Source organism: Muscardinus avellanarius (genome assembly GCF_963383645.1).
Source record: "Muscardinus avellanarius genome assembly, chromosome: 16".
Taxonomy (NCBI): Eukaryota; Metazoa; Chordata; class Mammalia; order Rodentia; family Gliridae; genus Muscardinus; species Muscardinus avellanarius.
In genome coordinates this window covers 37,239,512-37,252,902 of record NC_137802.1, presented here as the reverse complement: position 1 = coordinate 37,252,902, position 13,391 = coordinate 37,239,512, and the positions used below count along the sequence as shown (strand labels likewise).

Genomic DNA, 13,391 nt, shown 5'->3' with positions numbered 1-13,391 from the left:
CTTCTGGGACACCAGGAAACGCCAAGGGAGCCGGCACAGCCTCCGCGCCCGCCGGAAGTAAACCCTTACTACCCAGAATGCCCGGCGCTTCTGGCGCCCCGACTTCCTCTTCCGGTGCGGGCGTCGGCCCGCCTTCCCCCGCCGCCGGAGTTGGTCTCTCCCGCCGGGAGGCGCGGAGGGCGGGGCGGCGGCCACCTGGGCTGGGCGGCCACCTGGGCGGCGCCGGGGCGGGTCCGCGCGCCCGCGGGCGGGGGCGGCGGGGGCGGCGCCTGCGCGGGAGCGCGGAGCGGGGGCCGGGGCCGGGCCGACGCGCGCGCCATTGGATGTAGGCCGCGGTGCCGGGAGGAGGGTCCCCGGTGATAGCCTAGGTTCTCTTCTGGCTTCCCGCTTCTAAAATGCCGGAGCAGTGAATCCCTGTCTCCGTCTGGACTATCTCTGCAAAAACCGATGCACAGTCCCCCCACCCCACCCCGTCCCCCGTAACTGGGAGAGCACTATAGGGTTTCCATTCACCGAGCACTGCAATGCTGGCCCGAGAACCTACCGGGAAAATGCTTGTTTGTTTATTTGTTTTTGCGGTATTTGGGATTGAGCCCAAGGATATTCTACCTTCGAGATACACCCCCAGCCCTATTTGTATTATTTATTTTGAGACCGGGTCTCACTAAGTAGCAGAGGCTGGTCGCAAACACGTGATTCTCTCGTCTCAGCCTCCCATGTACTGGGATTAAACGCGTTGGAGTCACCACGCCTGGCTCCTATTAATTACTCTTAAAGGCTCATTAAACGAATGTGGTAGTGCTCACCCGTAATCTCAGAGTTTGAGAGGCTGAAACAGGAGGAGGATCGCAGGTTGGAGGCCAGCCTTAGCAATTTAGAGGGATCCTGTTTTCAAAAATAAAAAGAAATAGCTGGGCATGGTGGCACACGCTTGTAATCCCAATACTTGGGAGGCTGAGGCAGGGGGATGGCAGGTCCGAGGACAGCCTCAACAATTTAGTGAGACTCTGTTTCCAAATAAAAAGTAAAATAGGGCTGGAGGTATAACCTGGAGGTAGAATGCCCCTGGGTTCAATCCCCAGCACACACACAGAAGGTCATTGAGTTTACACATCCAGGATGACAATTTACACTTTTTGCAGTTACTAGCATTTAGATAGTTCCCTAATATCTGTAGATTAGGTGTCCCCACCCACCCACACAATGCACCTACAGGAAGTTACATGTCTTGCTTTCTCTTTCAGAAGCAGACACCAGGCAGCCCGCACCCCTACCAAACCTGGGAGAAGCAGGAAAAGCTGCAGCCTGAGGAAGAGAGCAAAGACTCTTCTCAACCCTGCAAAATTCTTAAAGCAACAGCTCTTTGGGGTGTGTAAGCAGAGGGCACTCATTTGTGTTCATCGGAATCGGAGGAGCTCAGGAATATAGTTTTCAGTCCCTGCTGTTCTGTCCAGCAGTCTCTTAAGTGAAACTGAGCTGCTTCAAGGCAGGCCTGCTTTCTGTTGCCTGTCCCAGGCTGTGCCCAGATAAAGTCTGTGACAGGGGTTTGGATGTTTTCTACATTTGAGCAATAACACGTTGGGACACATTTTCACTCTGCTGTGAAGTAGGCCCATTTTAAGGATGGACAAAGTGAGGCACAGAATATCTGCCTAAGGTCACAAAGTAAGTTCCTGAAGCATCTTAAATTAAGGTGTGATGCAATATAGTACAGTATGCAGTTCAGCAGTAATACAGATAGCTAATGACTGAGCCACAGTGAGAAGCCAGGCATTTTTGCTCCTTCTTGATCTCACTAAGCCTGCTTTTGGGGGTTTTAAAAAGTATAAAATAGGTCTGGGAGTATAGCCTGGAGGAAGAAAAGCCCCTAGGTTCCACCCCCAGTACCACACACACAAAATGAATAAATAAATAAATACTGTTCTAAACCAGGCATGGTGGTACATGCTTGTAATCCCAGTACTGGGAGGCTGAGACGGGAGGATTGCAGATTGGAGGAGAGCCTCAGAAAGCAGTGAAACTCTCAGCAACCTAGTGAGACCCTGTTTTGAAACAAAAAGTAGGGCTGGGGTGTAGCTTGGAGGTAAAATGCCCCTGGGCTCAATCCTCATTGCCAAAATAAAAAACAAACTATTGACAAGCCCACCAATCTACCCTATCCTTTTATTAATCAGAGACTAGCCTCTGATATCAGAAATAATTTATTTCTCTCAATGTAGAAAGATGAAGTTGTTACCCTGAGTGACAGTCATGACAAAACAAAACCACAAGACCAGACCACATTTATGGATAAATATATTAGCAAATAAATACATTTCTCAACATAGTGCCTGATTCAAGCGTCTTTCTGTCTGGTTCAGATATAAATATCCATGTGGGCGCCTGGGTGCTAGTCTTCCCCCTGACTTTGAGGGAAGAAGGTTCCCAAGTAGGATCTCGGGCCCATTTTACCCCCACATTCACATTCTAGGCAAGGAAAATGCCTGAGGGGCTAGCAATGGTCGGGATGCCCTGGGGTGAATGTCACCCTAAGCAGGCCCTTCAGCTCTTGCCCACTCGGTACCAACCAGCCGCCCAGGTCAACTTCCTGTCCCCATGGCTACTCTGATGACACCCCTGGTGGGTCCCGGGCCTGTATGGCTTATACTGGGGAGCTGGGCCTCCGGGCTTTCCCAACCCGAGAGGTCATACTTTGCTTTTCCTTTGTCTCCCCCCGTCCCCCCTCCCTGCTCTGAGCCCAAACTCTCTGAGAAGAACTCTTCATTGTCCTCATCCAGGTGTAACTGCCTTTTCCACCTTCATTCATCCTTCCACTTCCCAGATGAAGTCCAGCAGAAATTCTCTCCTTTTCATCAGCTTTGGGGCTTCGAGACAGGAGATCTTCAAGAAGAGTTATTTCCTCTGCAGTGCCCCCCCCCTACCCGGAGGAAGCTGGCTGCAGGGGTGACAAGGGAGTTTGTAGGTCAGAAGCTTTGCCCCAGGTTGGTGGCGGTGCTGTCCCCACCTCAGCAACGGAGCTCTATACCCTGGCTTCACAGAGCCTCTTCTCTGACTTAATATTGTTGATCTGACGCTTTAAGGACAAAAAGGAGAGAACCTCCTCCTCTATGCACCAAGGGAGCTGCCTGCAGAAGCTGCAGAGACCTCCCTTTTTAGGGGCCAGGGATCACCTATGTTCTTGGTGCTTTTGCAAAGAAGGAAAATAATAAGTCTGGGGTTACCCCCAATGTAGCAGCTTTCCCAGGGAGAGGCCACAGCTGGTGTGCAGAGCTTTCTTAAGGAGGTGAGAAGGGGTCAATGCATTCAGCTGAACCCACTGGCTGGTATGAACAGAAGGCGTGGGGTGAGGGAGACCTATTGGGCTGGGGAAAGGAGCAGCACCTTTGTAACACCTGGCTACCCACAGCCAGCTTCTCACCCACACAAACTCAGCCCGCAAATGCACACAGCAGAAGCTGGTGCCTGGCTGGACACAGACGTGCTGCGTGGCAGGTGTGTTCTGCAGACGAGGTTCTGAGCCGGATCAGGAAACAGTACCTCCCGCCACCCACCATCGCCACTCTTCTTCCAGTGGCTCCAGGAAGTATGGCAAAAAGAGTGGGTGTTCGCTGAGGTCCTGTCTTCTCCCAGGAGCAGGACTCTGTGCCAGGCAGCCCTGAGTCATCGGAAGCACACTCTTGGAGCTAGGCCTGACCACCTCACACCGCCTGTTCACACAGCTCCTCCAGCTCCTCCTCTGAGCCTGCAGGCAGAGAAAAGGAGAACAGAGGTCACTGAGGCTCAGCCCAGGCTCCTGCTTCTCCCACCTGTGGAGTGTGGCTGGGAGGGGACCACAGAGGGGGGATCAGGGAATGTGTCTGGAAAGGTGATTAGACTGAAAGCCGAGGGGGCCCACTGGGAAGCAGGGGAGAGAAAAACAAATCTAGAGAGACCCATACAGCAACCACTGTGTTACCAATACTTACTATTCATTCATTCACCCAATAAATATTTATTAAGCATTCACTGTGGATTTGCCTTGCCACCATTTGCCAAATAGAAGACCCAAAAGAATAAGCAGGGACCTGACACCCGTATAAGAGAGAAGGCATGCGTGCAAATGGCTATTATGCTGGCAAGGCGGGACCGGAGTCCAGAGAGATGCACACATAGAGGAAGGGCTCCCAGCGCAGCAATCAGGAAACATTTCCTGGAAGTGAGCATACAGGAGATCATCTTACAGGACTATAGGAATTAGACCTATAGGGATAAGAAAGGCAGAAGGATACTCATTTATATATTCCATATAAATGATTACCCATATTGGCCAAAGCATAGGGCAAGGGAAGGGAAGGGAAGGGAAGGGAAAGAGTAGAAAATAAGGTTGGAGCCAGGCATGGTGGGCGCACACCTGGAATCCCAGTACTTAGGAGGCTGAGAGTAGAGGATTGCAGGTTTGAGGCCAGTCTCAGCAACTTAGTAAGACCCTCAGCAATGTAGCAAGACTCTGCTTCAAAATAAAAAATAATGCCAGGCATAGTGGAACAAGTTTGTAATCCTAGTATTTAGGAGGCTGAGACAGGAGGATTGTAGGTTTAAAGCCAGCCTCAGGAACTTGGGCTCTCAGCAATTTAGCTAGACCCTGTTGCGAAATAAAAAATAAATTTGGGGTATACCCCAGAGTAGAAGGCCCCTAGCTTCCATCCCAAGTACTACAAAAAAAGGAGGGGCTGGGAACTTAGGAGGTAAAATGCTCCTGAGTTCCACCCCCAGTACAAAACAAACAAACAAACAAAAATAAACAAAAGGTTAGAAAGGAAAAGGGAACTAGCTGATGCTGGAGCCTTGAAGGGCATCCAGGCTGGGTTTTTCCTTAGAGTTTATTGTGAGGCAGATGCCCCTGGTCGTGGTCTGGTGGGCAGAGGAGCAGGGAGCTATGCTGCACAGCTTCCAGGCCACAACACCGGATGTGCTGTTCCCAGCCTTAGTGGCCCTGTAAGAGGGAAGGAAAGAACTAGAAGGTTCCACATGGGTTTTCAGGCTGTACCCCAGGCATGGGCAGAAGCCATCAGTACTGAGCTTGAGAGTAGGATAAAGACAGCGGATGCAGGCAGCAGAATCAGGCATTGAGTGGATATGAGGAGCAAGGAAAAGGGAGGTGCTGAAACTAGTTCTGAACTTGGGGACAAGGGAGGTAGCTGTATGCTGCTGGCAGTACTGAAAACACATGTGAGAAGGGTCCAAATGGACTCATCAAACATGGCCACGCCTGCATTACTGGGCTGCATGGAAGTAACTCTCCTCCACACTGTAACTGTCTGTTCCCCAAGGACTTGGATTGCCTGACTGGCAAGCTCCATGTCCTGGGATCCTAGCTGGGAACCTAGCACACAGTAAGCATGCAAGCAGAGAGGTAAAAGGAGGGAATAGATAAACGAGCCAATAATGGCAGCAGCTCTCAGGTCCTGCGTGTAGGACTCCTAGACTGCCGGGCCTTACATTTCAGGACCTTTGGCCCTCTTTTGGGTGCAGTGGTTCTCCTATTGATGGCTATAGACAACGAGCTGAACCATCCGTACAGGGGAGAAGGTAGGTAGGCGTGGGAAGTAGAGGGCCCTGGAGGGGGAAGAGTTTTGCTGTGCTGTTGTTGCTTCAGTACTGGGGATGGAACCCAGGGGCATTCTACCTCTGAGCTACACTCCCAACTCTATTTTTTTTTATTTTGAAACAGGGTCTCACTGAATTGCAAAGGGCCTCAGTAGTAGCTGAGGCTGTCCATGAACCCAGATCTTCCTGTCTCAGCCTCCCAAATTCTGGGATTACAAGTGTGCACCACCATTCCCAGCTTTGGAAGAGGAGTATTTGGGCAAATAAATACCCAAAGTTTGGGGTTAAAGCTGAATTTTCATTTCATTTCTTTCTTTCGTTCCTTCTTCCTTCCTTCCTTTCTTTTCTTTTCTTTTTTTTTTTTTTTTTTTTTTTGTGGTACTGGGGATGGAGCTCAGGGACATTCTACCTCTGAGCTACATTCCCAGCCCTATTTTTAAAAATTCTTTATTTTGAAACAGGGTCTTACACTAAGTTACAGAGGGCCTCATTAAGTAGCTGAGGCTGGCCTTCAACCTGAGATCCTCCTGTCTCAGTCTTCCAAATACCATGATTACAATGCAAGTACTAGATTACAAACCTGTGCCACCACCCACCCACCACTCCTGGCTAAACCTGAAAAGTTACATTGTGACCATTGTTTTGTATGTAATAGAGGTATTTACTGAGTCCCCAAGAAAATAAATTTGGTCTTGTTAGTAAGGGTCCTTGACAGAGAAGGCCTCATTGCTTTTTGTTTTGTTTTTGTTTTTTGGTACTAGGGATTGAATCCAGGGGCATTCTATCTCCAAGCTACACCCCCAGCCCTATTTTTTTTATTATTTATTTTGAGACAGCGCCTCACTAACTTGCAGAGGCCTCGCTAAGTAGCCGAGGCTGGCTGTGCACCTGTGATCCTCCAAGCGTGCACCACCATGACCAGCTCCCAGCCCTTTTTATTCTTTGTTTTGAAACAGGGTCTTGCTAGGTTGCTGAGAGTCTTGCTGCTTGCCGAGGCTGTCCTACACCTGTGATCCTCCTGTCTCAGCCTTCCAAGTACTGGGATTACAGTGTGCACCACCATACCCAACTCTTCATTGTTCTTTGACCAAAACCTAAGGATCCCTAGTGTGGCTGGGAACCACCTACTGTGTGTGTGTGTGTGTGTGTGTGTGTGTGTGTGTGTGTGTGTTACTGGGGATGGAACCCTTCTACCTCTGGTCTACACTCCCAGACCTATTTTATATATTTTTTTACTTGGAACCCGGGTCTCTTAAGCCAGCAAGGGGCTTTGAACCTGTGCGATCCTCCTGTCTCCGCCTCCCAAGCGCGGGGATTACAAGCGTGCGCCACCACGCCTGGCCTATCATATTTTTTTAATCATTCATGTATACATATAGCCATGTATTATGGTTATTGGTTATTCTTTCTTCTATAAATCAGGCTGTTCCAAAGGACCGCTTCTCAGCCATCTTTGTATTTGGAGCTAATGAGAGCTACCCTGCGTACCAGTGCATTGGGCCAAATAGGTTTGAGCCACTGCCCTGAACCCCCAAGTGCCTCTCTGGTGCCTTAGCTGCACTGTCCCTCCCCTGGGGCCTCCTGGGACTTGAACTAAAGGGGCAGCATTGGCCAAGCCCAGTGCTGCAGCTGCCACCCACGGCAATGGCATGGTTCAGTGCTGGAAAGTCACCTGTTTTGTGTCCTCAGCTCCCCTAGCCCTGGCTGGCTGACCTCACCGCCCTGCAGCGGTCAGCTCAGTCCCTCTCCCCACCACACCACTTCCCCTGCACACTCACCAGGCTGGGCTGGCAGCACCTGGCAGTGTGGGTGAGGGCATGGCCTGCCCTCTGGGGTGTCAGAACCCCATTCATGAGGCCCCTCCCCAGGTGGCTGGGGTCCCAGGGGCTGGCGTGGAGTCAGACACAACCACACTGGCTGTGAACTTGAGTAGCAGGGGCCCGGGGCTTCTGATAGCAGCCTCCTATCCAGGCCCGGAGGTCTGAAGATCCATTGGTGGGCCTCTGGGGGCCAAGGGTATGCCGGGCTGGGGTTGAGGTGAGGAAGCATCTGGCAGGCTGGGTGCACAGTCAAGTCCTGGGGCCGAGAGGCTGGAGTGGGCTCTGAGGGACCACCCCTTCGTTTTCTCTGCAGGTGCCTGACAGGAAGACTGGATTTCTGCAGGTTGAAAAGGCTGGGGGGGCTGGGGCTGAGACTGGTGGCTTCAGCTGGGCCAGGGGCTGGCTCCGCAAGGGCCCTGGGCTGTTGTGGGTGGGGGATCTGCCCTGAAGGAGCTTCTGGGTTGGGTCTGGTGACTTGCTGATCAGGAAAAAGTGGCTCTGGCTGAGGCTGTGTCCGAGAAACCGCAGGCCTGGCCTGAGGGACCCCGGTTTCCAGGCCCGACTTCCTGCCATGCCACTGGAAACGCTTTTTGTAGTGGTGGTGCCGGTGGCGGTGGTAGTGGATGTGGCTGGAAACCTGGGTCTCCCCGGTGGGTACCACTGAGTCCAAGGAACGGGGCCGAGAGGTCATGCTAGGTGGCATGTCCTCCCCTTGGACCTCCCCTTCAGGGCTGCAGTATACCAAGGGGTCAAAGTCACTGCTCAGCGAGCTGCGGAAGGTGGAGCTGCTGCCATGGATGCCCTGCAGGCTGACGTCCGTGCAGTTGACCACTGAGTCACTGGAGGAGCCGTGACAGGGCCCCGAGCTGGAATCACTGGCTGGCCCGTCAGCCAGGTAGCCGCTGCGTTCTGTGCAGTAGCTTTCTCCAGAGCCACTGCTGTCATGAGGCCTGGCCCGGCGGAGGGATGCAGGGCAAGCTGAGGGATGCTGAGATGCACACTGGAGGCTGCTCGGCCCCCAGCCCCGTGCGTAGGGGTGCTGGGCCACTGCCAGGCGCTGCTGTTCTCCTGGAGCTCGGAGATGTGCAGCTCTGGGAAGGCGCTGGCGCCGAGGGCCCAGGCTTGGCTCCTGGGATGGTAGGAAATGTCTGGGTCGGGGGTGCCGAGCCACTGAATTCCGGGAAGGGCCCAACACATAGGCAGCAGGGAGGTGATAATGGGCATGGCCAGGATGCTGGCGAATGAGGTGGAGCCTCCTTCCGGGCTCCTGGTAAGACCGAGAGGATCCCAGGGGCTGGGCGAATGACTCTCCCTCTGGAAAAAAGAACCAAGAACACAGGTGGGTTCTGTCTTGTTATTGCTGTTGCTTCTTTTTTGGGGTATTGAACTCAGGGCCACTCTACCTCTAAGTTACACCCCCAGCCCCTTTTTAATCTATTTATGTGGAAACAGGATCTTGCTAATTTGCTGAGGCTGGCTTCGAACCTGTGATCCTCCTGTCTGAGCTTCCCAAGTACTGGGATTACAGGTGTGTGCCACCATGCCCAGCTAGCAGGAACCCTTTCTCTGCGTGTTTAGACCTGTCTGCCCACACATAGGGGAGTTTTCTGCCCAGCTCCTACCTACGATGTTGAACATGCAGAGGGGACAGGTCCGATGCTGATGTAGCCAGGGGTCCACACAGGTACGATGGAACTCATGGAGACAGGAAATGACCCGTAGCTCCTAGAGAAAACAAGGGTGTGCAAACCAAAGGTTTCTGTGGCTGCAGGAGTGAATCGTGACATTGCCTTGACTCCCTTTGGCCTTTGCTTCTTGCATTTACCTACTTGCAAAAGACCTCACAGAAAATAGAAAAGCTATTACATGGTCTCTGATATCAGGTAGATCTGGATTTTGCCACTTAGCCATATGACTTTGAGCAAGTTTCTTTTTTGGGGCGAGGGGAGAGCAGACTGGAGATTGAATCCAGGGGCATTCTACTTCTGAGCTCTACCCCCAGCCGTGTGTGTGTGTGTGTGTGTGTGTGTGTGTGTGTGTGTGTGTTATTGGGGATTAAACCCAGGAGCATTCTACCTCTGAGCTGTGCCCAGCCTTATTTTACTTTTTTTAAATTTGAAACAGGGTCTTGCTAAATTTCAAATGAGTCTAACTAGTTGCTGAGGCTATCCTTGAATCTGCAATCCTCCTGTCTCCGCCTTCCAAGTACTGGGATTACAAGCATGCACCACAATGGCAGGCTCCCAGCTCTTTTTTTGTTTTGTTTTGTTTTTATTTTTTTATCTCTAGATTGCTGAGGGCCTTGCTAAGTTGCTGAGGTTGGCCTAAAACTTGTGATCTGTTTCAACCTCCAGGCCTGTGCCACCATGCCCGGCTTAGCAAGTTTATACTATTTATTATTATTATTATTATTATTATTATTATTATTATTACTATTATTATTATTATTCCCTCCTCTCACCCCTTCTTGCTTGGGCAAGTTTCTTAACAGTTTTCTGCTATAAAGAGAGGATAAAAGACGAATCTACCTCCACCCTTCACTGTCATGAGGCTAAAACAGAGATAATGTATCTAAAGTACCACTGCCACCTGGTGTGTGCAGGTTCCCTCACAGTCTCACAGTAAACAACAGCACTCTTTCCCTGGAAGGCCAGGGAAACCTCCTGCCTCTGCCCCACACAGGATCCAGAGGATACAGGTATGTCAAGACACCTGGGCCGCCCTAGGCCTGCCCGCCCCCGCCCCACCCCAGCTTCAATCTCCCTCCCTAGCCTGGTGAACCCCGAGCCTGCCTTACCTGCCCCTCAGAGAACTCCTCCAGGCAGATGGCACACACAGGGGCTGAGCTGCAGCTGCTTCCGGAGTCTGGCCACTCTGCCTGAGCCCTCCTGCAGCTGGCCCGGTACCTCCTGGTGGCCAGCTGGCTGATGGCCCAGGCTGTTCGCTGCTGAAGGGGGTCCTGGGAAGAGGAGTGGGACTCAGAGGAGGCAGAGGCTCCTCTTCCCTCACCCCTGGGGCCCAACCCAGACTCAGTTCCCAATCAGCCAGTTAGATCATACGGCCAATTGGCCACCCTTGGGAGTTTATCCCTTCAATCCCTTCATGCCCTGTTCTCCCAGCCCCCTCCTGGCTCACTTCATTAAGATTTTTTTTCCTTTGATGACCTTGAGGGGTTTGTGTGTGTGTGTGTGTGAGTGTTATACTGGGGATTGAATCCAGGGGATTTTCTACCTCCAAACTATACCCTCCAGCCCTTTTACTTTTTTGTTTTGTTTTATTTTTGGTTTTGGAACAGGATCTCACTAGGTTGCTGGGTCTTCCTACATTGCCAAGGTGATCCTTGAACCTGTAATCCTGTCTCAGGCTCCCAAGTACTGGAGTTATAGGTGTGTGACACTACATTCAGCTGAGAGATTTTTTCAACCAACTGCAGCTTGACATCTCATCCTAAATGTCTAAAAGGCATATTGAATTTAACATGCCTCAAAATGAACTCCTAATTTCACTGATCACCCTCAGCCACACATCTGTCCTCCCTAATTTTATCCATCTCATAAATGGCCTTCCCATTATTTTCATTGCTTAGGCCAAAAATCTATGCCATCTTGGACTCCCCTCTATCCTACCCCACAACCAAGCAATGAGTAAACCTGGTGGCTTTGCCTCCAAAATATACCAGGAACAACCAATTCTCACACCTTCGTTGTTACCTCCTGAATCCAAGCCACTATTACTAGCACCTGAATTCCATAATAGCCTTATACTTGGTCTCTGTTTCTGGCTTTCTCTCCCTGTGGTCTCTTCTGGGCACAGAGGCAGGTGAGATCATGTTGAGACTTCAGTTAGACCATGGCGCCCCTTCTGCTCAAACCTCAGGGGCTCCCATTGCACCCAGAGTTAGAGCCCTGGAAACAGCCTAGACAGCCCAGTGCAACTGGGGCCCATGAGCTCTCTGGCCTCTTCTGATTTCTTGCACCCTCCATTCCAGACACACAGCTTCGCGCTGCTTCTGGGATGTGCAGGCACCTTCTGCCTTGAGGCCTTTGTGCGTGCTCATCTCCTGACTCGTCATTTCCTCCCCAGATGGTGTCTGCACAGATCCCACCCTCACCAGTCAGGATTGTTGCTATCATGTCATTTTCTCAGTGCAGCCTTCCTTGGACTCTGTATATGTTGGTGTGTGTGCTCATGCATGTGTGGGCACATGCTGGGGATTGAACCCAGGGCATTTTACCTCTAAGCTACACATGCGGCCCTTTTTATTTTTATTTTTTATTTTTGTGGTACCAGGGATTGAACCCAAAGGCATTCTACCTCTGAGTTATACGCCCAGCCCTATTTTTATTTTTGAAACAGGGTCTCACTAGGTTGATGAGAACAGGGCCTCACTGCTTGCTCTGGCTGTCCTCAAACCCACAATCCTCCTGTCTCAGCCTCCCTAGTACTGGGATTACAGGCATGTGCCACAAAGCAGTATCTCACTAAGTCTTTGAGGCTGGCCTCAAATCTGTGATCCTCCTGTCTCAGTATCCCAAATAGTTGGATTACAGACATTTGCCACCATGCCTGGCCTGGACTTACTTACTTTCTTTTTTTTTTTTTTTTTAGGTCTGGGGATGGAACCCAGGGGAATTTGACCTCCGAGCTACACCCCCTGCCCTATTATTATTATTATTATTATTATTATTATTAGTGATACTAGAGGTGGAACCTAGAGGCTTTCTACCTCCGGGCTATACTCCCAGACCTATTTTTATATTTTTTATTTGGAAACAGGGTCTCACTAAGTTGCTGAGAGCCTCACTAAGTAGCTGAGGCTGGCTTCGAACCTGTGCGATCCTCCTGTCTCAGCCTCCCAAGCGCAGGGATTACAAGCTTGCGCCACCACGCCCGGCTTTTATTCTTTATTTTGAAACCGGGTCTCACTGAGTTGCGGAGGGCCTCACTAAGTAGCTGAGGCTGTCCGTGAACTGCGATCCTCAGGTCTCAGCCTCCCAAATGCTGGGATTACAAGCATGCGCCACCACGCCTGGCTCCTGGACTTTCTTTTAAAAATTATCCCCATCCCGTGCCGGGCGTGGTGGCGCACGCTTGTAATCCCCGCGCTTGGGAGGCGGAGACAGGAGGATCGCGCAGGTTCGAAGCCAGCCGTGGGCTGGCTTAGGAGACCCTGTTTCCAAAATGAAAATGTAAAAATAGGTCTGGGAGTGTAGCCCCGAGGTAGAAGGGCTTCCAGGAACCCCAGTACCACCAAAAAAAAAATAAATAAATAAAAAATTATCCCCATCCCCCTTGCATTTCCTTTCTCCTATGCTATTTTGCTTTTCTCTATAGCGCACACAACATCTAAAATGTACATTTTAAAAATTACCTATTTTGTTTATTACCTGTCTCTCTCTTCCCATAAGAATAAAAGCTTCTTGAGGAGAGAGGCTTTTCTGTTGGCTTTGCTCAGTGTGCTATTCCTATCATCTGAAACAGTGCCTGACTTATAACGGTTGCTCACTATATGTATTGAATGAGCAGTATGAGGAGAGGCTGCCGGAAGTCGACAAGGCAGATGCTATGGCACTTAGATGCAGACTGTTCCATGGCCATCGAGACACCTGCCTTCCTCACCTTCTCCTTCCTGCCCCCACAGTGCCACGCCCACCCCCACCAGGGAGCCCAGCCTGCTCACCGGCCTGCTGTGGCGGGGGCGGCACCGAATGCGCAGCACAGAAGCCAGGATGATCACAAAGATTGTGCCCACCACCGTCAGGAGGATCCACACATCGTAATCTGGCTGGGGGACAAGCAGAGAGGGAAAGAGTCATATTTCTGGAAGAAACTGGGCCAATTTCGTGACTCCTGTGCTCCTGGAGCCACGTGGGGAGAGCTGGAGGTTACGCTGAGTCTCCTGCCTGAGGGATGAGCCGAGGATGAACCCAGACAGGCTCTGATCAATTAGGTGGGAGCGGACTCTCCAGATGCAGTCGTGAGGAG

General features: G+C 51.2%; 1 protein-coding gene across 1 annotated transcript in view; it reads right to left on the bottom strand.

The window, feature by feature from the left end:
- Positions 1 to 3,698: 3,698 nt before the first annotated feature.
- Positions 3,699 to 13,391, bottom strand: part of RNF43 (ring finger protein 43) — a gene marked incomplete at both ends in the record, with an annotated part of 78,128 nt that continues 68,435 nt past the window's right edge. Inside the window, 5 exons of the mRNA XM_080712934.1 lie at positions 3,699 to 3,742; positions 7,365 to 8,720; positions 9,029 to 9,131; positions 10,204 to 10,365; positions 13,087 to 13,191. Of these exons, the coding sequence (XP_080569060.1) occupies positions 3,699 to 3,742; positions 7,365 to 8,720; positions 9,029 to 9,131; positions 10,204 to 10,365; positions 13,087 to 13,191 (1,770 nt within the window). The remainder of the gene's footprint in view (positions 3,743 to 7,364; positions 8,721 to 9,028; positions 9,132 to 10,203; positions 10,366 to 13,086; positions 13,192 to 13,391) is intronic.